This window comes from Kwoniella europaea, chromosome 2 (assembly GCF_036810445.1).
Source record: "Kwoniella europaea PYCC6329 chromosome 2, complete sequence".
NCBI classification, from domain to species: Eukaryota; Fungi; Basidiomycota; class Tremellomycetes; order Tremellales; family Cryptococcaceae; genus Kwoniella; species Kwoniella europaea.
The window spans coordinates 3400477-3426855 of NC_089488.1; the positions used below are offsets into that span (position 1 = coordinate 3400477).

The 26379-nt window shown below is 45.6% G+C and overlaps 7 protein-coding genes across 7 annotated transcripts; 3 read left to right on the forward strand and 4 right to left on the reverse strand.

Moving 5' to 3' along the window:
• Positions 1 to 50: 50 nt before the first annotated feature.
• Positions 51 to 1626, forward strand: V865_007618 (uncharacterized protein; the record flags this gene model as incomplete). Its single annotated transcript, XM_066231364.1, has 4 exons — positions 51 to 261; positions 388 to 602; positions 773 to 1495; positions 1576 to 1626. The coding sequence occupies 4 exons, from the start codon at positions 51 to 53 to the stop codon at positions 1624 to 1626; spliced, it is 1200 nt and encodes a 399-aa protein (XP_066087461.1).
• A 665-nt stretch (positions 1627 to 2291) lies between these two features.
• Positions 2292 to 3489, forward strand: V865_007619 (uncharacterized protein; the record flags this gene model as incomplete). The annotated part of the gene is made up of 7 exons (XM_066231365.1): positions 2292 to 2486; positions 2563 to 2607; positions 2674 to 2760; positions 2838 to 2975; positions 3045 to 3062; positions 3183 to 3321; positions 3401 to 3489. 7 exons carry the CDS (start codon positions 2292 to 2294, stop codon positions 3487 to 3489), a joined length of 711 nt encoding a protein of 236 aa, XP_066087462.1.
• A 278-nt stretch (positions 3490 to 3767) lies between these two features.
• V865_007620 (uncharacterized protein) lies at positions 3768 to 6224 on the reverse strand (the record flags this gene model as incomplete). The annotated part of the gene is made up of 6 exons (XM_066231366.1): positions 3768 to 4932; positions 4996 to 5117; positions 5173 to 5227; positions 5292 to 5421; positions 5520 to 5699; positions 5936 to 6224. 6 exons carry the CDS (start codon positions 6222 to 6224, stop codon positions 3768 to 3770), a joined length of 1941 nt encoding a protein of 646 aa, XP_066087463.1.
• A 908-nt stretch (positions 6225 to 7132) lies between these two features.
• On the reverse strand, positions 7133 to 11259 carry V865_007621 (uncharacterized protein; the record flags this gene model as incomplete). The annotated part of the gene is made up of 16 exons (XM_066231367.1): positions 7133 to 7463; positions 7522 to 7665; positions 7760 to 7933; positions 8009 to 8312; positions 8379 to 8627; positions 8688 to 8803; positions 8854 to 8987; positions 9048 to 9194; positions 9244 to 9446; positions 9508 to 9576; positions 9638 to 9767; positions 9844 to 10011; positions 10122 to 10425; positions 10492 to 10571; positions 10678 to 10845; positions 11023 to 11259. 16 exons carry the CDS (start codon positions 11257 to 11259, stop codon positions 7133 to 7135), a joined length of 2958 nt encoding a protein of 985 aa, XP_066087464.1.
• Positions 11260 to 11798: 539 nt separating this feature from the next.
• V865_007622 (uncharacterized protein) lies at positions 11799 to 15680 on the reverse strand (the record flags this gene model as incomplete). The annotated part of the gene is made up of 12 exons (XM_066231368.1): positions 11799 to 12094; positions 12158 to 12237; positions 12495 to 12765; positions 12962 to 13293; positions 13354 to 13515; positions 13574 to 13647; positions 13715 to 13823; positions 13897 to 14456; positions 14516 to 15120; positions 15283 to 15392; positions 15466 to 15569; positions 15642 to 15680. The coding sequence occupies 12 exons, from the start codon at positions 15678 to 15680 to the stop codon at positions 11799 to 11801; spliced, it is 2742 nt and encodes a 913-aa protein (XP_066087465.1).
• A 991-nt stretch (positions 15681 to 16671) lies between these two features.
• On the reverse strand, positions 16672 to 21085 carry V865_007623 (uncharacterized protein; the record flags this gene model as incomplete). Its single annotated transcript, XM_066231369.1, has 3 exons — positions 16672 to 17297; positions 17371 to 20726; positions 20790 to 21085. 3 exons carry the CDS (start codon positions 21083 to 21085, stop codon positions 16672 to 16674), a joined length of 4278 nt encoding a protein of 1425 aa, XP_066087466.1.
• A 388-nt stretch (positions 21086 to 21473) lies between these two features.
• On the forward strand, positions 21474 to 26034 carry V865_007624 (uncharacterized protein; the record flags this gene model as incomplete). Its single annotated transcript, XM_066231370.1, has 6 exons — positions 21474 to 22766; positions 22818 to 24857; positions 24921 to 25456; positions 25557 to 25738; positions 25815 to 25930; positions 26005 to 26034. The coding sequence occupies 6 exons, from the start codon at positions 21474 to 21476 to the stop codon at positions 26032 to 26034; spliced, it is 4197 nt and encodes a 1398-aa protein (XP_066087467.1).
• Positions 26035 to 26379: the final 345 nt, after the last annotated feature.

A 26379-nucleotide genomic window follows, 5' to 3' on the forward strand; every position in this document is an offset into this window, starting at 1 on the left:
GATTGAGCCAAGTTGAATCTGCCGCTCAATTCTACACGAATATCGATACGATGTCATCACTCCCACCAAGACCGAAACCATGGGAGAGCAAATCAACCTCCGCTGTCCCTCTATCCAACTCCGAAGCTGGACCTTCTACCAAACCTGCTACAGCTGCATTATCATCATCAGCTTTCGATAATGCCCTACAGGCTAGTAGTAGTAACAGTAATACTGCGCCTAAGCTACCTGATAGGCCGACTGATTTGGGAGGGAGCAACAGTGAGTCATCGGTGTTCTTCTGCTTTTGATGGACAACAAGCAATATTATCTCTGAACATCGCTTACATATGATCCTTAAATCGTCTCACCCAAGTGCTGAGTGCTGACTAATGCTTTCAATTCTAGGTCTCACCACTCAGCCATACGCCCAAAATCGATATACAAGCTCTTACGGGATGTCACCGTATGGCGGTATGGGAGGGATGAGCGGATATGGGGGATATGGTGGATATAGTGGGTATGGGGGTTACGGAGGGATGAGTAGGTTCGGTGGTGGATATGGTATGGGAGGGTATGGGATGGGTGGTTATGGAGTGGGTGGGATGGGCGGTCCAGGAGAGGTGAGTGTGATTGTTGTGAATTCTATCAAGGACTTTCATCTTCATACAACGATGAATGTCAATGTCATATACGATATACATCGACACTATTGACACTATTGATACTACAATATCGAATGGCTATTCCACAAGGATGTATTGCTAACGTCGTTATCTCCTTGTCTCCATAGGGCTACCCAACTCTCACATCATCCCTTCAAGCATCCACCGCCCCCGCGTTCGCCGTCCTTGAATCACTCGTCACGGCATTCACCTCCCTTGCCCAACTCATAGAATCTACATATATGGCCACCCACTCATCCTTCTTCGCCATGGTTGGCGTGGCAGACCAACTGGGATCATTGAAAACCTACTTAGGTCAGGTGTTGGGTGTATTCTCGATATTGAGGATAAGTAAGAAGATCATCAATTGGTTAAAAGGGAAAAATAACACGAAAGGGAAGAATCCCATGAATGGATGGGCGAACGAATGGTCAAATGCTATACCTAACTCCCCTGGAGGTACAGGAGGGGGAGGTGGTAGACCATCAATCAAACCATTAATATTATTCTTATTCTCAGCAGTGGGATTACCATACCTTATGAACCGTCTTGTCAAACTTCTCATTGCTTCCCAACAACAACAGCAGCAACAGCAGATACAAAATGAAGGAAATGGAGGAATATTAGATGCTAATGGGAATATAGATCCTAGTAAATTGGAGTTCGCAAGAGCCAAATGGGAGTTTAGATCTAGTGAAGAATGGGAATTGAATTTGGCAAGGGATGAGATAGTTGCGATTATCGAGAAGCGTCCTTCGGCTTCGGCAGGTCAAGGAGATGGAGGTGCGGGTGTGGGTTGGTGGAGAGGTAGGACGAGGGATGGGAGGGTTGGGTGGTTCCCTGGTAATTATGTGAGTTGCCATTGCAATCAAAAACCCAGGCAAGAAGGTCATGCTGATATCAATCCCGCTTGATGCTTTTCTCATTATAGGTTGAGATTATCAAGCGCAGAGAGAATGGAAATACGCAGAAATCTGTATAATTGAGAACTGCATTACTGGTGGTCGATAGATACAGTTGCAATCGGGAGTACCAGAAGTAATCATACATAAGTTGTAAACTGGCATGAATCAGTCTTTTCTGCTATACAGCGGTCCAGCTCATATGAGTTGTAGCTTCTCCCTTCAATCATGAAGGTATCGTAATTTGACCTGACACGATATATCAAGTGAGTGGACTGATTGGGACTAGAAGAGCAGGAGAGCTCGATCCGTCGTTCATTAGCAGGATCGTCTCGTTTCCTGACTTCAGTATCTTACTTCCTTCATTCCCGGCGAGGTGCTTGGCTTCGTTTTCTGTCTTGTGACACTTTTTCAGTCTCGATGCCCTCTTCAGTGAACAGACCAGTCTTGCGCTGCTTTGAGTCACAGACCACATGCTGTATGCATGGCAGAACACATGTGACCCTCTCCAGTACCAATCTACTGGAATCATGAGGCACATAGTGGAGGAACCGGAATGATCGGCGCCGGATCGATGATCATTAAGAGTATGTCACCAGGCTGTGAGCTGTATGAGACGTATATAACAACTAACACTCGAGTGAATTCCATCCAACATTATGTGACAGCTTATCGTCTTCTTCTTAGACTCTACTAAAGATCCGTCTTTTCTAACAACCATTTGATATCAAGAAGACCAACAACGATGTCGACTGTACTTATCACAGGGACCAACCGAGGAATAGGGCTAGGACTAGCCAAGGCTTACGCCCAACAATCCAATAATACCGTGATACTCGGTCTGAGGAACGTAGATAGTATGCCTGACATCGATGTCGGACAAGGTGTGAAATTGGTTAAAGTGAAGATTGATTCTGGGGATATAGAAAGTGCCAAGAAGGTGAGTTTATCCTCTTGTAAAAAGTCGACTTCATTATCTTGCGAGTTCTCACATGGTGCATGATATGATTTGACAGGCGATGGAAGAATTGAAGTCCCAAGGAATCAGCAAAATTGATCTTGTGAGTTATCTTCGCTTGTTGGTAGCTTGTAGACCAGTTCTGACTCCATGCTGCCAATGCCAAAAGGTGATCGCCAACGCAGCTATAGGGGACTGTTTCGGTGCATTGAAAGAAGTAGATCTCGGATCGTTCGAAGAACACTGGAGGATCAACGTGAGCTGAATTAACCAGATCATCTCTCGGTTGATCTATATGGCTAGCTGATTTACAGACATGTCCGTGTTCTATAGGTCCTCGCTCCCCTGGCTCTTTATCAAGCTTGCGTTCCCCTCATGCCAGAGGGAAGTAAATTCGTCTGGATGTCTTCAGGAGCAAGTATAATCGATAGAGTACCTGATAAGTTGGATGCAGGGTATGGTATAACCAAGGTCAGTTTTCGTGACTCTTCATCAATATTTCTAGTGTAGCTGATTTCATGAAATCTTCTGATTGGGTAGAGCTCTATGAATTACCTTGTGAGTTATTTTTACTCTTTCGATTCTTACTCAACCCATATTTCACCTATTCTGCTTCTTATCTCGTCAATTTGCATGAGTGCTACATGCTGATCAGCACATGATACAATGCCACGACAGGGCCGATACGCTCATTTCGAAGAACCTTCCATCATATCCTTCTCCCTTAGTCCAGGCTGGGTTCAGACCGATATGGGAGACAGGGGAGCGAGATGGTCAGGTATGGAGAAAGCTCCTATCACAGTTGATGAGAGTGTCGGTGAGTCGAGAGAGCATCCAGTCAAACCAACACAAGCCAAAAGCAAAGCTGATCTGTACGTCGTATCGATTCATTATAGCCGGGATAGTCAAAGTCATTGGAGAAGCTACAAAAGATAATTATTCTGGATTACATATGAGGTATAACGGTACTCAATCCAAGTGGTAAATGATCTGGTCGTACAGTATTGTACTATACCGTGAAAACGACAGTGGGAATGCAAAATGTACATACAATGCATGATGAATGGCATTCTTCTGATCTTACAAGACTATACGAAAGTGACATGAGATGATGATTCTGCTCGCAAGGCGAAGATATATGGAGTATACAAATAAAAGCAGTATACAAAAGATGATAAGATAATCAAACCAGATTTCAAGAGACCAAAAAGCAACCCTTGCCTTGCCTTCCTATCCTGTCCTGTCCTTTTCCTCTTCCTGGTCCTATATATCATCCTTCAAGACTTCCTCTCCTTTACTATCCTCCTCAGATCTTCTCCTCTCTTCCACTAGGCTATTCCTATTCATATCCAAATCAGTCGAAGTGGGTCTTCCAAGCAAAGCCGCCCCCGAATCACCTCTCCCTCTGGCTCCTCCATAATTCTTCTTCCAACTGACCAAGGCATCTCCAAGATCATCAGATGTAGGTCGGGACAACAAAGAAACTCCACTATCTCCTCTCGATCTAGTATAATCTCTTTTCCAACTTGGGCTCGTACTACTCTCCAGGATCGTATCATCCACTCCACTTCTACCTAACAATGCAGCTCTCGAATCACCTCTCATCCTTCCATACTCCGGTCTTTTACCTCCCTTTGAAATTGCATATAAATCAGATTCGTCGGCTATCTCCCTTCCTCCCTTAACCTTTCTGGGCGGTGTAACTGATATGTCGAAAGAAGGTTTAGGTGTTGATGTTTCTCCTCTTTTCTGTGGTGGATAAGTAGTGGTATTCGTATTGAGATCTTCGACCGAGGTAGAAACAAGATTATCAGTCTCCATATACGCCGGTGTGCTTGTCCCACTAGGCGATAGAGATCTAGTTGAAAAGTTGAATTGGGGAGGTTCGAGACTAGGCGTAAATACCGAAGGAAGATTATCGAATACCGCTGCAGCATTATTCGTACCAAGTTCATCATCTATCTTAATGGCTGGTGTCGAAAGTCCATTCAATTGGGAGTTGGCAGACTGTTCGTATTCCATCTCTTTGACCCATTCTCTCAATTCCTCTTCATTCATGTGTCCAGGCATTGACCAACTCCTTGTCGGTGTTCTAAATCCACTTCCATTCACACTGCTGATCGTACTGGGATTGGTATACAACCACGGTCTCCGAGCATGTAGGTTGTTTGAAGTATCCAATGCAGTAGATCCTCCTTTCTCATCTTGGAGTTCGGACATTGTCATGGATGTTTCCGATTCTACGATGGTTGTAGGTAAAGTCATAGCTGCGTTTCGTCGCATGACGATTCGCATCTGGTAATAGATGTACACTGCGGCGACCACTGTACCGATAAGCGTTAGGACAGTGGTGATGATGGAGATGATGGTGTTTTTGCGGGATTGAGTCCCGAAGGCTTTACCAAGGTAGACGATGGTAAATTGTTTGCTGTGGGAAACAGGATCTAACGATAAGCATAGTCCAATGAGCTCACGGCAACGACCGACTCACGGTAATGTCAAGAAAGCAGCAGCAAGGTACATCCAAAAGTTGGCACCTGCCGAAGCACTAACAGCGGTGACTATATGGCCCGGTACGGCACTGAATCGAAGGACCAGAGTGAACATGAAGCTCTTAATCGAGGAATCAGTTGGACGTCTATGCTGTAGCGGCGATGATAGAGCTCACTTTTTCTCGTATCAACTGTGTCAAAGAGGCATATAACTTGTTCTTCTTCTCGAACCTGCAAGTATAAACCTAGTTAATATGACCGTTCCTGGATGCTCATAGTCCCAAAAAGCACTTACTTGGCTGCTCTACCCTGACAACACCATTTGAACGCTATCCAAGTTGCTATTTCACCCAGGAAAGTTCCTGCAGCTAAAATCGCAAAGCCGACCCATAGTCCATAGACCAGACCGCATAGTATTCCGATGACTAGGGGAAGTGAGGGACGGAAATCAGCCCTACAGTCTGTCGAGTAGCTCTTCCCTCGAGAACAAGGCATTATCTGCCAAATTCGATTTTACACTCACTCTCATGTCCTACCAAGGGAGGGAACGAGACCACAATTAATATAGCTAACGGTATCAACCAGCCTCCCGGCCATTCCCTTATCGTTCTCGTTACAGGTTCACAGAATTCAACTATCGTCTCGTGTTTTGAGGTGATCAATGCCGTTAAGACTATTGCTATGACCAGGATTGCGTACCACTCTGGGGAGGAGTGAGGAAAATTGGCAAGCCCAATCCATTTGTAAGCTAAACCGAACGACATCTTTCCTTCTTTCTAGATTGACTGAGGGAGTTTTAATGGATGATTTGACATTCTACGAGCACCGTTCTGGGTTCGAGATTCCCCTTGATACCATATAATACCCATTCACCCAACCCAACCCAACCCAACCAGACCATATATCCATATCTTACGTATGAGCCAAACCCAAACTCACTATACATATGTCTCCTCAAAGCCTTCCTCAACGCCTCCCTATAATCCATCTCCTTCATATATATCCTACAAGATACATAATCCTCTTTGAACAACTGCAGCACGCTCTGATTGGAAGTATCCACCGACCCGTCCCTTGGTTGATTACCTATAGAAGGTGAGATGGGTCGGGAGGTATCTAACCCTGGTCGTCCATTGGCTATTGGGGTTGGAGGTGGTGAATTAGAATGTGACTGAGAAGTAGAAGGGGAAGGGGAAGGTCGCCGTATACGATGGAGATTGATACCCATCGTATATTTCGTTTCGTACGTCGCGTCGAGCGAACTGGTTGATCTTCAATATCTCTCTTCTTTGCTGTTTTGACGATTGATATTGATAATACCAAAACTAAGTAGATCGATAGCTTTCCTTTAGTCCTTCTATCCTTTTCTATCTCTGTTCCGTTCCCGTACTTCTCCAAAAACGAGTACACCTTTCTTGATATCGATTTATCAAATCAGATCACGTTCCTTCCAAAACTTCTAATTGCTTTTCCAGCGTCTCTCTTCTTCTAAGACAGATCTACTGCTTTACTAGAACGCTGCTATTGTTGTCGTTGTCGCTGTTGTTCCTGATTACAAGTCACGACTAGCTGTGACGACCACGACCATAGAATCAGTCGGTAGTTAATTGCGAGGAATGGAATGCTGTTGATTGTCAATTCCAATGAATTGGGTTTGACATTCTTTTTACTCGATCGGGGTTGTCCCTCTTCCCCGGTTGTCCGGATCACAAGCGCGAGCACTCAGAATTATGGGATTAGATTTTTCAAACCCTGAGATTAGTAATTCATGCTAATAGGCTGGTCTGGACTTGTATTGGCCCATTAGGCTTTGTCCGTAGTCTAGGGGGAACCTCGGTAAAAAGCATGAGTGATGAGGTCATGCTGTTCCAAGTGATCTGCAACAACTAAACTGATACACAGCTATGGGAATCAAGGAGACACATGGCCACACCATCGTTTGTTTATAATAAATTCATATTCAGATATGTATATGCAAAAGGAGTCATTATGCAGCATCAGTCATTCCATCAAACAGGGTTTCAATCTATCATCCATTCATAGAGCATACTGCGCTCTTACACAAAAGTCACACTGTCGATTCAGAACACCTCATCAGCTCAATATGAGTCTCATACCGATAAGAAACAACCTCACTCACCCATTCTGAGTAGCATAACCCACAAACCCATCCACCACATCCTTCTCGATCCCTTTAGCAGCCTCGATCAATCCAGGTATAACACCAGGTTTCTCATTCGATCTTCTTCCCAATTCCTTGATAGCATATTCTTTCGTATCGACTATACCGGCAGTGTAATCTCGCTGGACAGTCTCAGAAGCTCCGAGCTTGGAGAAACTACTTTGGAATCCTGCTTCTTCAGGGTCGAGCTCTGTCAGATCTCCTCCGTCGACAGCATATTGTTGGGCGTAGGTGAGATCTTGAGGGAGAGTGAATAAGTCGAGGAGCGATACGAAGATTGATACCCTACGACCATGCCATCATCAGCCACCGGATGAGATTGAATCAAGACGTGATCACTTACCAATGCTGCTTGAGAGAATCTTCAAAGAGCTTGTTACTCTGAGTCAACATCTTTACCAGACCAACTTCCACTAATTTCCTATTGCGCGTGGTGACTTTCTGAGTGTTTGAAAGTATGACACCACTGAGGAGGTTTCCAAAGAGACTGGTGATGATGACAAAACCATCAGCCCCAAGATCTCACTCTGGTCATGATTGGAATGATACGATATCTTTGAGTGAAAGAAAACAACACCTACCCAGGTTGTACACCTTCCAGTACGCTAATCAAGAAATCCGGTCCTACCGTATCCAAGTTCGCTACGAACGCAAAGAAGTATACGAAAGATTGGTTGAATTGGGGTGAGGGTTTTTGTTGTAACCTTGTGAGGAGCAACACGAAGACAGTGTTGGAGAATGGTTGCATCACGTCGCTAACCAATGCAAAAAGGGAGGATCAGCTTTGAAGTTGAGACATTGTCGGCGCAGAAAGACAGTTTCAAACTCACAGAGGAACAAACTCGAACAACGCCTGTAACAGCTCAAAAGCATATACATCATTGATCTTACTTCCCACCAATCTCTGGAAGATACCCAACAGCCCCTGGACCTGACCGGCAGCGACGATCGTGGAAGCACCTCTCTGTAAGCATGCTTTCCATATTCGGATCAGGGCAGGGATGTTTCCTCGCTGTTCCCATAGTTGAGCGTTCAACAAGGGTCCGGTGAGAGCTTGGTAAGATGCTGGTAGGGAAGTAGGGGGATGGAGTTCGAGGAGTTGGGCGAGTATTTGGAAGATGTATGGTATGAATTCTGCAATGTACACTTATCAGTATGACTTGTCCATCCTGATCAAAATGAATAGGAAACGTTGCTTACCAGCGACATCGTTAGTCAAGATATGTTGGGCAGGTCCGAACAATGCTCCTTCGAATGTAGCGAGCGCAGCAGGTTGACCATCACATACGAACCTGATCAAAGCGGATACAGATTCGAAGCAGTATTGGTTGAATTTAGGGTTCGAAGGGTTTTTACTGATCTCACCCATAATGGCGACCAATCGGTTGAGGATGGCTTCGTGAGATGGGACGAGGGATTGTTTCGCTGTAATGATGACTCGCATGGCACCTGTATGATTGAACAGCCAGTTCAGCTATCTATCGTATGAACCAGAAGAAGGTAACTGACATTTCATAAGGTAATCATTCTCTGCGATCTTCTCTGGCGTACCTCCCTTCTCGATGTTAGTGAACAGAGCCATGAGAATGTTCTCAGCGAATGGTCGGACATCGGCTTGAGTGAATCTGCTAAACCATTAGCTTGAGGTGATTCATAGGGTATGAGATCCACTTACAATGCCTGTCGTTCCACTTTGATAAACAGGATTCTCTCAATGGTGATCGCAGCGTAAGATGAGATGACGTAGTTGTCGGAATTCAGGTGTTGAACAAGAAGAGGGAGTACAGAGACCAGTTGGTCTTTAGTGAGCTATAGCATGAGACGTGACGTCAGCTGCAATGTTTGGGCGCTTCATGTCAGCTGACTCGCCTGGTTTCTGAAGGTGTGTAAGAACTTGATAGCATCAACAGTGAGGATAGGGTGCACGGAGCCAGGGGCAGCTTGTAGATCTGCAAATACGTTCTGTCCGAAGAACTCCACAACATCGACGAGTACGTTGGTGGATGTGACACCGAGCTGAAACGACATGTCAGCTAAACACGTCTCGACTTGGGGGCAAGCTCACCTGTTGAGTAGAACCTCTTGATGCGATGGAAGTGAGAAGGTATATAGCAGTATCTTTGCTCTTCCAATTATCCGTTGGGTTCTTGGCGTACTCCTGCAATAAGGCGGTGATGTATCCCTTGATGATATCTGTCACTTCCTTTTCGAACAGTTCCATCAAAGCACGAGTGAATTCAGTAGCAGCTTGTCTTCTTGTATCGCTCTCTGTTCAGATACAACGTCAGCTCGAGAAGGACTTTCGCAATCAAAGCGACAGCTGACTCACCTGTTGATGGCTCAAGATCCCGTCTGATGTATTCCATAGGATCGTCTTCAAACATCTCTTCCTCATGTTCTACTCCGTTTAAACCAAAATTAGCCATCAGATAGAGGATTCAAAAGTCATAGTCACTCACGCCTTATAGCCATGTTCGGCAAAATGATCTTCTCACAGAACGCATTCAAAGTTTCTGGAGCTTGGAACATTGCTTTGTGATTACCCATCTTCACTACGACTGAGAGGAATCGAAGTGCTCGCGATACAAGCTGTTCGCAATGCTATCAGCTTTTTTCTGTATTTCAAAGAGTGATCCAAAGCAGGGCGTATGTGTGTAATACTCACCACATCATCCCTCGTCCCAGCACCGATGCGAGTCAACATATTCCAAACTCCATCTACGAAAGTACCCAACTGAGTGAATACGTCCGAATATTTCTGCGCATACAATTCTGATATTTCACAGATTGACGCTCTGATCTTCTGTAACGGCCCGGGGGCTTCATCGTCTTCCTGTACATTGTGTTGTTCATCAGCTTACTACTATATTGCAAAGGCAATCTACATCGGCAAGGAGAACAGTACATGATAAAGGGCTCAGTGTGAAGATGTGCATCACTCACATCACCTTTCAATTCTTCCCTTTCCCAATCTAGATACTTTCTCAACCAACCCATGAATTCATCCATATGGTCTTCGAAGAAAGGCGGTAAATCCTGACTTGACAAATCATGAAAGAGCTGAACGAGCAATATCAATGTCTGCGACAATAACTGTAACGATGAGTTGGGAGGTAAAGAAGCTGGATTGGGTGATTGCAATAACTGATCGACATGTTGGAATAATTGATAGTATGGTTGGCAGAATCGGGATAAGACGAAATTGATCTCAGAGTATAGCTCGTTGGTACGGAACTGAGATCTCCACCTATAACATATGTATTCTCATCAGCTTATTTGCTCAGAAAGCGAGTTGTTTGTCAGCTAAACGAACCTTTTGAATATGGAATGAGCGGTAGCCAAAACACCATTGTTTATCACGAAATTATCAGGTGTAAGTGAATTGATGAGTTCCTAAGATCGAGCAGTCAACACGGTTAGTCACTTGCATTCTCTTTTGCTTGTAGCAGGGCCGAGTCATGTTCGACATCTATGACAACAAAAGGATGTCTATACTCACATCGCATAATCCCTCCCACTCAGCGGGGAAATCCAAAGTAGCAATATGACTTAAACCTTCTCCGATCTGACTTTGTAATCTCGCTGTCTGTGAGGTGCCCAGGGAAATCATGATGGGTACGAGCTGTGACTTGATTGCTTCTTTATCCGCCGGGGCTATTTGGATCTCCTATGTAATTTGGCAGATTAGCATGATCAGCCGAGTACGAAGACAGAGTGTACAATCGTCAAGAATGAAAGTGCCGTGCGCAGATAAAGGTCTTTATCAATTATGTCCATCTGACAAGCATCGCAGAAATATATGCTCTTCTTCTTTTCCACATGTCACAAGAAACGATCAACTCACCTCCTCACCGCTCCACAGCCTCTTCACAGCATTTTTGAAATAAACCCCACCAGCCTGTCTGACAATCATATCCACTTCATTTGACTTGACAAGTTGCAGTACAATCAACAAAAACCCCTGTTGTGTTTCACCCTGACGGAGGGAATCCTCGGCTGATCGTCTGGCATGGGCATCGGGAGAGACTGTCGAGGATAGGTAGGTTGATAGGGCGGAGATGGTCTCGGGCGTAGCTTGCATCGTGTCGGTTAGTCTTCTTGTCTTCTTTTGTCCGTTTGCGGTAAAGTGATAGTAGAGAAGATGAAGACTAGGTTGACAAGCTGAAGACGAAGAGGAAGAGGAAGAGGAAGAGGATGAGAGGAATAAAAATCAAAATTACCAAGCCCACCAGCAGGAAAGGTTGGATCACATTGACGCGTTCAGCCTGGGTCAACCTGAGTGAGACCTTGTCCGAGCACCCCATTTAAGCGCTCGCTCACTTGTACTCTGTAGTGGCAATCTCAGTTGGACCCATAGTGCAGCAGCTTCGCATACCACGAAGAGAACACTCAGAAAAGACAGTAGAGAGATTCATAAAAGATCATATTTGTAGTAAAAGTTCGTTATAACACCGCTCCTTAACCTACTTACTTAATTCTAATCTATACTAAGCCTAGCAAAAGCAAAAGCAAAAAGGTATACTCTACTTAATCGTCCATTCCGTCCCTCTCCTACGAGTGATTAAGTTGACCAGCAACACAATCCTCTTCCATCACCCTCTCCCTGGTTACTTTATCAAACTATACTCTTCTCGCAACAGGTGCACTGGTCATCTCGATATCACCCTGTTCCTGAGCATGTCTCGATCTCACACCGACCTGACTGGGACCAGGCGTACCGACTCGTGAAGGTGCGAGGGATTGGTTGTTCAGCTCGTCCTGTTCGTCAAATACGTCTTGACTCGAATCGTTGACTACTCCCCGTTGATCCATCAGATTAGGTACAGCAGTGGCTGAGGCGAATGTAGGAGGAGGTGATTCCGGTTTGGAAGAGCTGGCAGTCGCAGTAGCTGCTCTGACTTCTTCCCATGGGACCACTAAATCACGATAATAAAGTCAGCAACGCAATCATTATAACCTTGGTAAGGCAGGTGACTTACAGGTGTATTGAACAGGTTCAGCTGGATCAGGTTCGGGGTTACCGGCACCAGCAGGTCCCCAGATCTTGAGATCGGCGAGACTGGTGGCGAAAGAGATGACAAGTCAGCTGAATGCTCTATCGAAAAGTTTCACCAATTGTCGTCGATCATCCACCTGTCCTTCTCTCCTTCTTCTCCCGTCCTTGTCGTTCGTCCCCTTCCGTCGCTTTTCTAGCCTGCCTGCTCATCCCTCATCCACTTCTAGTTCCTCCCCTCTTTCTCGTTTCTCCCTCCTGCCTCCCTCCTCTCTCCAACCCCCTCCGATCCCCTCTTGATTCAGAAAGTAATAAACACTCACGCCATCTTCAACGCGCAAATCCACTTATTTCTCCTCTGCACCTTCAATGCACCTTGTTGCCAATTCGACTTATACTTGATATCCGCTTTCAAAACCATCTTGCCCTGTGCGGGGATATCGTCGACAATCACATCGAAAACAGGTAAGAAATCTCTCGAGTTGTCTTTACAGAATTTTAACATCCTCGCTCTGAGGACTTGTAGAGCTTCGAAAGAGGTGTCGAAAGCGACTTCGAAAGTGAATGATTCGGATATCGGACCTGATCGACGGACTGAGTCGGAAAAGGAAAAGTTAGCTTGGGATGTTTTAACAGCGCAACCGATTAGAAAGGAGAGAGGAGGAGGATCGTATAGTGGCCAGGCGGACAGAAGCAGTAGGGAGAGGTGGAGACGAGATTGGTATGGGGCATCACAAGCGAGATAAGGACAGACAAGACGCGAGATGAAAACGAATGTAGAAGAACTCACTGTTTTCGATAATCTGGGTCGACAAGACATTATGACCTATCCAGACGTACTTCCCATCCAATCTTTTGAATGAACTAGACATTAATTGCATCTTGGCAACTGTATAACCCTCTCCGGCGATGGTCACACGATCTCCTACGTCGAAAGGATGTTTGACAAACAAGAAGATACAAGCAGCCAAGATCTCCTGCATAGTAGCGCCGATCAACCACGAGAGACCCAGAATGAAAGTTCCAGCCGAAGTGACAAGTGTGGTAAGTTTGGTAGTGACCATAGCAGCCAAGATGAGGACCACAATAGCCAAGACGATGACCATGAAGATATCATCGAGCCTGTAATGATATATGAGCTATCTCATCCACTTCAAGTTATGAAGCTTCCGATTAACTCACCTTCTAACAGCACCGTCCAAATCTCGCATAGAAGCTTCAAGACTCAATCTCTCCCTGTGAATACCGAGCACAGCACTCTCGATTTCATCTCTAGTGGCATCTCCATTTCCATCTTTGTCGAAGATCGCAAAAGCGGTTTCGGCAGTCTCAAGATCAGGGAAGCTGAATATTCAAAAGTCAGCTGTGTTTTTTTTGTACAATTTGTCAATGTCGAGCTCACAATCGGGCGATATCAGAGATATCAAGATGGTCAATTCCAGGAGCTCTGAAAGAGTAATACAGTCTTCTAGCGAGCTGTACGTAGGATAGAATGAGACGGTCAGTTGACGATCAACGCCTGTCTTGAAACAGCTGTACCCACAGCTTTACTCTTGTTGGCAGAGTTCAACGCAGCAGTAACCTTATTCGCAGGCGAGTTGGTCTGTAGAACCGATTGGCCTGCCATTTCAGAAGCGACATTACCGAGAGCACTGAGCAGTACCACGATCTGTATAAGCTTTCACTTCTTCCATCAAATTCGATGTGTCAGTCGAAGAAACTTACGTAGTAGTGGTTGTAGCAACATCCTTTAAACCTCTCAAAGCCTTTCTCAAAGCTACTTTCGGTACTTGTGAAGCTTTAGTCTTACCCGAAGCAGCATCACAGAGTGTATCGGATCTTCCAGGAATATCATGCGAATTGGTATAAAGTACAGTAAGAGCTTTCAAGTTGAATTTCTGTTCTTTCAATCTATCTTCATAAGAATCTTGATGGAATTGGAAAGCGATCAATTGTACGATCAATTTCTCCGCTCCTAAAACCAAACTACACAGGAATAAACCGAAGAGGATATTGGCCATTGTAGTTAAATTCGATCTTGAGTTGGCAGATTGATCTCCGATATAATGATTGATCACTAATGGCGTGAATGAGATCCATACGGCCAATATCCAGAAAATGAGTTTGGCGAATTTCCCAAGAGCTCTAACGACATCGGTATATTTCTTAGCTGTAGGAATGATAGCTCCGACGGTGTTTCTGAATACTACAGGGAACATCATGAAGACTGCTGTGGAAGCCCACCAACCTCCCCAGACGACAGTAAGCCAGATAGACCACCATATCTATGTCATAAAAATAAATTAGCAAAACCATTCACGTATAAGGTAAATTTGACACTCACAAGTTTGACTTCCCAAACTGTCGCATCTGGTTCGGCAGTGACACCGACGATACCAGGAATCCAGAACAGAACCATGATAGGTATGATGTACATTGCCCATCTAACTGCTATACCCCTATTCAAAGCCCAATAGTAGAACCTAGACAATTTGTTGGTTCCCACATCACCTTCAGCGAACTTGAGGTTTTCAACCGAAGCGTTCTTAGGGTTGAATTCTTCCCATTCTGCTTTATCTCCCAATAAATCCCAACTTGTTCCTCTAGCGGACCTAGGTCTTTTCCCTGCTGAGCCCATATTCTTCTCGTGCAATGTACCAGTTTCTAAAGATGTGGTAGAAGATCCAGGTAAGAATGACCAGTGTTTCTTCTTATTTCCTGATCCTACTGGTGTAGTCCTACCAGATTGACTAGGTGAACCTTCGCGAGATCGTTCTCGTTCTCGATCTTGTAAAGGGATTGTAGTGTACGCATCACCCCGAGCCATATATGGTGAAGGGGGATAATGGACTCTACTACCTGGTGTACTGGTGCCGGTACCAGGAGTGGGAACGGTCGCTGCAGGTTGAGGTGGTGCGACGTAAGGTTGGGAAGATCCTAGTGGATATCCTGGGAAAAGGGAAAATAAATAAAGGAAAGTCAGCTATTTGAGTGTCATATACATCATAATGAGGTTTATATAAATAAGGGAAAAGAAAAGAATGTATGAGAAATTGTTTGCGTCATAGTATTCCACTACCGCTTAAAGAAAGGTTTAGAAAGGAAACTTACCATCACCATTACCCCCTTGAGGAGCATGTAAAGGACTTCTCGAAGTATCCCTCATCATCGATGTGTTCTCCATCCCGTAGGCGTCGTCCGTGACGTCAATCGATTGATCACTGTAATACCCATCATGACTGCACAGTCAGTGCAGTTTTATGTTGTACTACGCATGTGGGCAGATGTACTTACCGAAGATGGGATGATCCTAAATCTGGTCCAAGGTAATTACGGTTCATACCTTGAGTTTCGGGATGTTGGTATTGGTGTTGTTGTGGACCACTCTGGGTGTATCCCTATATGTGTCAACCGTTAATGTCTATTGTCGTAGACGATAGTGCATCTGTTGGATATGAAGTGGCACTGACCAAGTAGTCCGTCTTTTGGACTCGATCGTCACTAGACATGATTAGTCTGAATTGGTTTGAGGAAGTGTCCTTGCGTTATTCGGTATGTCGTGTGAAAAGAAAAGAATGTGATTATATGTATGTGAGTGATATGCTATGAGACAGTGTCGTGTTGTATGTATATATGCTGATGATGATGTACTACTATAATGGAAAGAAGAAGAAGGACGATGAATGGATCGTATAATGGTCTATGATATAAAATCTTTCGTCTGGTGGATGGATGTGCATGCGCAATTCTATTTTCTGTTTTCTCCTCTCTCTTTCGCAACTCATCGCTTCGTTCCTCCTCGTGTCAACATCACCTCCACTCCTTCATAGTAGTAAAAATTGCTTCCGCTTGATTCCATTTGTTTACGCACAGACCTGCTACCCTGGCGAGTTTCAGATCCACCCCCGTTTTTCATTATTTTATTTGTCTCAGGGTGTATGTATATATACAAGTGACGCCTTACTACGCATACAGCAGCACAAGTGTAGCACAGCATGACATACCTCTACCAAAGGATCTCATATCATCATACCATCATATCATCCTGCACTAGTCCGTCGCTAGTGCTACAAATTGATCTGCTTTGCAGGTGAAGTCACTTGAAGGATCTTCCTCAATAACACGCTAATGGAATCATCCAGTTGATTGTTTGTTGTCTGTCTGTTGATCTTGGTCTAATTTAGTGTGGGAAGAGGGCCCATCTGTTCTGTACTCTACCGAAAGCAATCATCTCAACACGCGTCTTGTGGTTGATTATTTTGGTTTTTGGGGTAAAGATGATACGTGACGACCATCAGAGTACCAATTGTTTGGACATCACCCCGTTTCACCAAATTACAGTCAAACCTGATAACAAACCCATCAATTCGGGATTTCACCCGCTTTGCATCGCAGATAAGACGATATTGCAAGTTAGATAAATGCATGTACCCTCAATTGCTCATACCGTCATGCCAATCGATGCATGAAGATACAAGCTATGTGAACTAATCATACCTCTCAATCCATCTTATCCTCTCCACCCTTCTTCTCACTATCGTCTACCGATGTATCTACCCCATTCTCAAACGTACGACCAGATGTAGAAGTTCCAGACTCTTGCTCTTGCGCCTTGTCAGGCCCCATTCCCATTGCCCCTTCATGTGATAAGGGGATTGACGTTATACCTGGTTCCTTGAAACTGGTCGTATCAGGTTCAGGTTCAGGTTGATTTTCGGATAAAGCCGGTTCGTTATCCTTCTTGTCGTTGGTCCTAGGTGATTCTGCAGCTGGTTGCGAGGATACCGGTAGGGAAGGATCGACATCAGAAGTCGAGGTGGTATTGACGTTCATAGAGTCGTCGATCGCAAATCCATCTGCAACTTTGTCGTTTTCAGTGACACTTCCATCTTGTGGTTGTGATTGTTTGTCCGTCTCCTTCTCTGTAGTCTCTTCCTTGTGATCCGGTCCTTCACCATTCATTTGATTCTGATCGTCCTCCTTCTGCTGCTGATCGTCCTCCTTTTCATCTCCATCTCCATTCTCATTATCATCCTCCTCTTCGCCCAAGAGAGTCTTCATCGCTCCAGGTCGTTTCAGTGGAGGTAACTGTTTAGCCACAAATAAATCTCCACATGCGTTGCACACTATTTACCAAGACCCAAAAAGCCAAAAAATCAGCTCAGGATCCACAATGAGGCAAGTAAAATGGTAACTTACAAGTCCCTCTTCCTCCTGGTCCCCTCCTCCAAACTTTGATCCCCTCCTTCCCACACCCCTCACAAATCCCACTTTCAGTCCCTCTCTTCTTTTTCTTCTTCTTCGTCTCCTTTCCTTCTCCTTCTCCTCCTTCTGTTGCCGATTTATTCATCGACTTTCTTCCTCTTTTATTTCTTGGATTTAACAGATCCCTCTTCAACCCTTGTTCCAACCTTTCATCTAACAATTCATACGATACTGGCAATTCAAATGTTATCTTCTCTTCCTCACCTCCCGCTCCCTTCCTCTTTTTATTTGCGGGTGGAGGTGAAAATTCAATTTCCCTTCCATATTCCTGTTCCTCTCCATCATCATCGTCACCACCAGGTAGATAAAGTGGTTTGGTCGTTATTGGATAAGGTCTAGCAGCCCATTTATCACTTGTAGCTTCTACTAATTCCGGTGGGGGTGGTGGAGGAAGACGGGTAGTCAAGAATGATCGAGTTGGTACGCGTTGGAGAAGATTGGTGAATAGGGATGTTTTTCTAGAACTGTACGTGGGTCGGAGTGATGAGAGGATCTTGGAAGATAATCCTCGAGAAGTTGATGTTGACTTGTTAGAGGGAGTGATGGGTGCTTGATTGCCTGGTGGATCAGCCGATCGTTTCCTCCCTAAATCTGAAGATTTATCGTTCTCGGTAATCGAATCCATATCCACCCCTTCTAGCAATCCAGGCTCCTTCCTGAACATACTTTCAATCTCATACCTTTCTGCTATCTCCATGATATCCTTCATCTTCTTCCAGACCTCATCGGTGATCCCCATGAATCTAATTGTGACAGGCTGTAAATCTCCTTGGGACGGCTTGAAATCTTCCACGGCTAGATTGAGCAATTCCAGTTTATCAGGAACAGATTTCACCTTTTCCTGTGTAGCTTTCTTCGTTGAGTCTGAATTCGTTCTAGGATGTCTTAATCCCCTGGTAGGTTGAGATTGTACAGGTGTCGACAGATTCGTCGTAGTGACATCTTCTACGCTCTCCTTTTTCACCTCTACAAGGGGTTCAGGGGGTTTATCCCAAAATATGGGATTATCAAATGGTAACCTCTCTTTCAACTTTTCCCAATCGACTTTCTCCCATCTGCTAGATCCAGACGGTATAAATGTCGATAATAACACCGTACCAGGAGGAGGTATCTGACCGGGCAATGGAGGAAGTCCAGTTTCGGGTTTGGGCTTCAATTTTATCTCTTGAGGTGTGGGAGGTGCTGGCTCAGGTGCGGGAGTAGGTTCTTTCAGTAGTTCAGATGGTGTTGATATGGTGGGGTCTTTGGCATGTCGACCTAATGATTGTCTCGTACGACTTCTCAGTGGTTTGCCAATAACTGCTAGTGATCCTGGTACTGTAGAATGGCTTGGGATGTCATTGACAACAACGGGAGTGTCGGTGGATACAGGTGTATCAGTCAAAGGACCTGTAGATAAGGTCGTTTCCAATTTTGGACCTTCCGTTGATATCTGAGATGGTGGTAGGGAGATTGGCTGTGGTTCGGGTTCAGGGCCAGGTTCAGGCGTAGGAGGTCGAGGAGCAGTAACGTAATCGCCTGCTACTCTTGATACGAAACTTCTTTGACCGAGAGGCAATAGGAATTTCTCAGTAGCTTGCTCCTTGAATGCAACCAGTAAAAAGGGTGGAGGAAGAGGATATGTAGGTTTCGGAGGGGGTGGTGGTGGCGGTGGCGGTGTAGCGTTTACTGGTCTTGCTACAGGAGAAGGCTGGGCGAATGGAGGTACAGGTGGTGGACGAACTGTTGTTGTGGATGCCGTCGATGGTATTTGATTGGTTTGAGCTTTAATATCAGTGGGGGAGACTCGGGGAGCAGGTATCGTAGGATTGTGAAGGTTCGACGCTTCAGGTGTAGGAATCACAGCAGCGGTGCTAGTTTGCGGTGCAGATAGTATCGGATCTACAACCATTCCAGATGCTGGGATTGTAGGCGTGACAGCTGAACCTGATGTGTTGCTTTCACTGGGCTGCGATGACGGTTTCGGCAGGGGAACCGATGTATTCGAGTCGGGGCTAGCAGGTGGGTTCGCCGTGCCCAACTCTAATGACGGTGGTAAAGGTCCCCCTCCGACTTGCGGTCGACCCGTCATATCCACTTCGTCATCTGAGTCAGAATCTTCTGCTTTCGACGTACTGTTGGCAGTCACAGGCACGGGTGGTTCCGACGAAGTCGTTGACTGGACAATTGTAGGAGCGCTTTGAGTTGATGAGGTGCTTCCGGACAAAGGTGCAGGTGCGCTAGGAGTTGATGTCGAAGGAGTACTGGATGTCGTTGGAGCAGCAGTAGGTACCGTAGCCGATGCGGGCTTAGTAGCTGGAGTTGCGGCAGAAGATGCAGCTCGTGCTGCTGTTAATGGACCAGGCCCGGCTGCTGCTTGAGCAGTTGGTACTGGAGGTGCGAGATCTTCGATAGGTTCTCCTCTACTCAGTCTCGCTACAGCCTTTCCGAGTCTCTCTAACTCAACTTGATTAGCCGTACTTCCCGCCGCTTTGTAAATCAACGTAGAAAGCCAAGCATGTCTGGTCGCAGCTTGGTTGACCAGCTGTATCAACTGCGGGGATGCTGTAGTCGGCCGTGTAGCTGCTGACACCGGAGGTCTTACAGGCGGTGGACGAGCAGGTTGAGCAGAAGCAACTGGGGAAGGTCGATATGCTGAAGGTCGAGCAGGTGGTGGTGGTCTGATATTTGGCGTGGATGCAGGGGAGGATGTTGGAGTCGAGGATTTGGCAAGTAATCGAGGACGGGGAGTATGACCTTCTGTACCACTTTTCCTAGGCCTAGGCTTTTTGACGATACCACCTTCTTCAGCTGCTAGTAGTTCCCTCTTCTTCCTTTCTCCAGGTTTAGCCCTCTCTTTCTTCGGCTGAGTCGCTCTAGGCTCAACGAATCGTCCTATCCAAATTTCCGTTTCTGGGAAGGAGATAGGTCCGACAGAAAGTGTACATCGGGATATACACTCTATCTCATGTGCGGGCCATTCCACATCATTCGTCTTCTTTGATCTAGCTGAGCGGGATGATTTGGGATTGGAAGTGGAAGTGGAAGATGGATCATTAGGTTCTTGAGATTTGGAAGATTCGGCTGGACCCGGTGTAGACGATTCGACAGTGATGGTCGGTCCATGATATTCAGGATGCGGTAATGGCTGCATCGGAGGAGGTGGAGTTGGAAATTGGAATGATCCTTTTGGTGGTGGACGAGCACGAGGTTTGGAATGGGATGGTATAGGAGGATGAGAGAAGATATGGGGGAAGAGCGAGGTGAGATGATGAAGTCGTGTCTGAGTGAGCGAGTAGGGTAAGACCAGACTGAATGATTGTTTGCATCAGCTATAATCATAGGGTGTCATGGACAAGCCAAGCAGAGCTTACCTGTCAGCTATACTGAGTAATGGCTCTTTGGTATCCTCTTCATCTTCTCCCTCTGCCTCTTCGACTTCAATAGCTTCCACTTCAACATCCTCATCCCCACCTATCTCCTGATCCACCTCTTCCGCTTCTTCTCCGCCTTCCAATTCTCCATCTCCAGCCTCTAGCTCTTCTCCTGGTTGAGGCTCGTTCGGATCATATTCGAATCCGTCCTCGTTGACGTGCTGAGGTTGAGATTGGGATGGAAGGTCTACTGGAACGAAGTCGGCGTGCGCTCGAAGGAGCGCTCGGACTGACATGGCGGGCGGCTCTATCGACCCGGAAGCATCGATTCGTGTGGTATGGAGGTGAGAGCCAAGGTTCTATCTCACTCCAGCGATGTATTGACAAGTGTGGATCTTGATGTGGACGCTATATAGTAATCAAGGTGGGACGTACAGACGAGAATGAAGATGGACGAATATTGGAATTTCAGGAACATAACAGCAATAATATGCTATTAACGCGCTTCACCTCGTTGACCCACGATGAGACCCATCCCTCTTCATCGCCATGATCATCTCTCTGATTCTTTCGTTCTGCTCATCATTGCATATAGCCACAAGAGACATGCTCGTATAGCATATGAAGGCGGGAGAGGGTCACGGCTTCTCTAACAATCAGGAGAGTCCACTTCTTCCGCCTAACATGGCTCCGATATATACCAGACCGACCATCATCTACCCATCACTGCTTGTTCTGGTCCTGGCAGTTCTATTTCCTAGGCTGTACATCCTACAGACGCTGTTATATACCCCTATATACATCTCTTCGGCCATCTTCTTTGTTATCACTTATACCATTTATCGAACCATCAAATTAGATAATCGGTCTTCATCACAGTCATCTGCTGCAAGAACCAGACATGCTCTTCGGCCACTCAAATTCACCACACCTGCAGCTTGGTCGGCAGTGTTAACCCGTCAATCATGGGAAGAACGTCCATCACCTTTCACTCCCATCCACAAGAATGCTTCGGCTAAGGTGATGAGCCGCTTGGATAGTTTCCTTGGTTTGATCAAGGTGCATTTCATCTTACCCTGGTATACTCGAATATCACCTTCACCCGCTTTTCCACATGCTGTCGAGGGACTCATTCGACATATCTTGTCGGATGTCACTGGAAGAGCGGAGAATGTGGATTGGCCTGATATGATGGTATTGAAAGTTTTGCCTATAGTTTCAGATCATTTTCAGCACTATAGATCGATCGAACATCTTTCTTCCTCTTCTTCAGCACCTTCGCCAAATCCAGCATTACCTCTACCTTTACCTCGTAAATCCCATCCAGCACTCTCATCGCACCCTCATACATCTTCTGGCATCTCACCATCCATCGAAGCGCACTTGCGAGATACTCTAGCCACCGTATTAGCAAGATCGTTACCTGAAAAAGATAGATCAGAGGTAGTCTTAACTATTGTTCGAGAGATCGTCTTAGGAGCGATCCTTCTTCCTGTATTCGACATGCTATGTGATCCGGATTTCTGGAATAGACAAATAGATGATAGAGGAGGAAGGTGCCTACAAGAACAAAAACAGGTCGATAAGTTCTTATCGGCACTTTCAGCTCTTCCAGCTTCGACCGCGTCAGCGTCGAACACACCTTTACCATCTTCCAAATCTCGCAGAAATCACAAAACGCCTGTCACACCATCATCAACGTCCATCTCGTCTGAGTCATCGTCAAAGCAGTTTGATACCTTTTTAAGATCGATTGGAAAGCTCAAGACACTTGGAGACGCTAGGAGATTACGGTCGGACGTAGAAAGAGAGCTGAGAAGTGCGAAACTTGCTTTAGCGGATGAGTTGAGACAGGGTCAGAATAGTAAAGAGGGTGATAGGAAGTTGAAGAAGGCGGAGAAGTACGTGCAGAGACTCGAGAGGGCGAAAATTGAAATTGACAGAAAGATAGAGGTGTTATCCGGTCAGCCAGCAAAGGTATGTCTTGTCCCAAATTGTTAGTAGCAGCTGGCCTAATGACCTGTATAGCCTCGCCAGTCCCTCGATAGATCCCCCATGAGCTCGATGATTCTTGAGACAGCTTCGACCGAATCTGTCAACCTATATTCTATCTTATCGGACCCATCATCTCTGGCGTACTGGCTTGAACATATGGAACGTCGTGGACGATCACGCCTGGTGCAGTATTGGCTCACAGTCGAAGGCTTCAAAGATCCTCTTGAAGCTGCTGGGTTAGATTCTGCACTGGACAGTACCTCCCAATCGGACAACAAAATACCTATGTCTAATGGTAATCAAACGGTAGGCGAGGATGTAGCTTTCTTGTACGAGATGTACTTTGCTGCGGGGCAAACGGGCATCAGTATACCATTGAAGCATCTTCAAGTCATCGAAGAGACCGCTCAATCAGGCTCGACCTCACTCTCTGCTGGGGAAGCTCAGAGAGTGAAACACGCTGTTTTTGCTTCACAGAAAGACATATACGAACAGATGGCCGAAGAAGATTGGCCCGTCTTCAAAAAGAGTGAGCTGTATATCAAGGCTCTTACCGATCTCAAGCGTGCACGCGTATCTTTGGCTCCACCAACTGTCGAAGCTCCACCTCCTCGAATGGCATCTCCTATACTGGATTCTTCACCACTTCCACGTACACCTGTCGTGCGGCCACCTGCTACGCCAGCTGAGTCATCTCGATCGCTTCTTGACATCCTATCCCCCTCGGCACGACCACGCCAAACCAATAAAAGAGGATCGTTCTCACCTGCCATGCCACCTACTCCTACTGCTTCTGTATCCATCACATCCCCCTTCTTCGAGCGATCGAGATCGCATGAAACACAGCTACCTTTATTGAAGGATATGCGAAAGGTCAGTCCTGGAAATGCCGATAGCAAGTTCAGCTCTCTGGATTCCAGCCTACCTTCGACCCCTCCTCCGCCTATCAGACGATCAAGTCATCTTGATTTCCTTATATCGGGTGGGGAACCAAAGGAGAATACTGTGGAGGATCGTGGCAGACTCTTCGGCGATGATGACGATGTGGATGAAGACGATGAGCATTATGTGGAAGCTCAGCGGATCGAAGCCATCCAAGCGGCTCTCAATGAAATCATCGCTTCGGATGATATGGCTACTTCCAAAGTTGTCGACCTTACCGACGATGGCCTTTTCAGCCCTCAACCTAAGTCACCCTCAGCCTCGCTGATCTTGTTCGACAAAACTCCGAAGATCGAAGAGAAAGTGTCAAAGCTTACATCACGAAGTGCTGAAAACCTCAAGTCCACCCAAAAAGGGAAAGCTGGGGTCATTTCGTCTGCACCGCAAAGTCGATTACCTTCAGTCGCACTGCCAGATCTCAAACCGATTACTCGAAGACGAAGTATCCCTAGACTTTCTGAGTCACCTGAAAAGGCAAATAAACACTTATTCGACGATGAGTTCATAGATCAAGATCAAACATCGATAGACGAGGAAGAAGTAGATAATAACGTTAATGAAGTGATCCAGCTTGCTGCACCTGGGGATTTACAATTGTCGGTCGAGATCTCGAGATTACAAGATAAGATACAGGAGCTGGTTCAGCAGGATCACTTGCTGGATACATTAATCAGACAAGCAGAATTGACAGGCAACCAGGTCGAATTACGGATCTTGAGAAGATCTCAGTCTTCCGTAAGGCGGGAACAACGAACGGCGATTTTCCAGAAAGCTCAATTCGAGCAACAAGAAGAGGAAAATCGCTTGATACCTTCTCGAACCAGGGTGTCAATCCCTTCGTCAGTGATCACCTCTGAAGATGGAGAGAGTGGGAAACAGGTAGTTAGATATACGATCGAAGTGAGCCAGGTGGATGAAGATGGGAAAATCAGACTTGGTTGGGTGGTCGCAAGGAGATATAACGAATTTTACGAGTTGGATAAAGCTCTGAAGGATTGGGCGATGGAAAGAAACGATCTGACTGATGAGCTGAAAAGCAGAATGGTCGAGATGCCAGGTAAGAGGTTGGTACCGAATTTGTCGGCGAGTTTTGTGGAATCGAGAAGAATGGGATTGGAAAAATATCTTCAGGTGAGTATACATATCCCAAGTCTCATATGACCTGGATACAGTACTGATGAATCGGAGGGTTAGTCACTTTTGACTTCATCAATCATATGTGATAGTCCTCTACTTCGCTCTTTCCTCTCTCGTTCCCCCGTGCCTCTCAAAGCAGGATCCACCTCTGATCCGATGTCATCATCTACCGCATCATTGGCAAGTCTAGCACCGCACAATATTGTCAAAACTCTATACAGAACCATGGCTACCTCTTTGGACGATGCTCTACTGGGTCCAAGCATGTTAGATATGATGTACACTACACTTTCTAGACAGTTGGTAGACTTCGGTGGACTCGTAGGATTAGGTGGAGAAGATTTAGTTGGACTGTTACCTTCTGCGTTAAAAGGTGGACAGTATACCCCGCAATGGATGAAAAATGATTCGGTGGGACAAGGATCGACGGAAGGTAGGATAGGTCCAATGGGAGGTGAATCTGGTATGACGAGTTTTACGGGTCCGATATGCGATTTGTTCATTGAAGTTTTTGATCTGAAGGAGAATAATTGGTTGAGGAGACAGGCGATCGTTGTTATTTTACAGCAATTTCTGGGAAGTACAATAGAAAGGTATGTTCAAGGTTCAATCTCAACAAAACTCCAATTACCGTATGACTGCTCATGACGCTGATTTGTGTATTCATACGTGTATGTGTGTTGTACGGAACAGGAAAGTTAGAGATTCGTTCCGAGCGGCAACATCATCCGAATCAATAGAGCGAATCGTACTCGACCTTCAGGAGACGTTGTTCCCAGGAGGTGACAGACGACCACTAAGTATCGAGAGGACAGAACAGGAAAAATTGGAAACCAAGATCAGGGCAAGTAAGAAACTTGGATTACTCATTCCTGGTATGTCTCACTTGATACTTGAACTTGATAGTCAGCACAAGATGTGATCGTGTGCTTATATAAATGTACGGCATAGATGTCGCTGCGAATATGATTGGAAGAAGTAATGCGAGAAGAGCCGCTAGGAGAGTATTTGGGGCATTGCAGGATACGAGATTGAATCAACATCTGGTTTTGTCAATCATGGATGAGGTGGGTATGACATTTTGTTGCCTCTGGTGATACTAGAGAGGAAAGAAAGAAAGCTGATGATGATCGGAATATAGATTCTAAATGCTATGTTCCCCCCTCGATAGGATGTTTCACGAGTTATATGCATGTTGTATTGACCTACGGACTATCATTGCCTCAGTATGTTGGATTTCGCTTTTGCGATGTTAGAAGTGCTGTGCCCTCGATAAAAAGATGAGATGGTAATGAGAGATCAAACTGTAATTTCTGAAACTGATCATTCCTTTACCTCAGCACCTCAGCTTAACGGTCCTTTCATCTGTTACTCATATTCATCTATCGATGGGTATACACAACTAATGATACCTTCAGATATTTATTGTGAATTATCTATTTCGCGTCATACAGCTCCTGTGATCACATATAACACCAGAATCAAATATAATAATAACATCAATATCCGGTCAAAA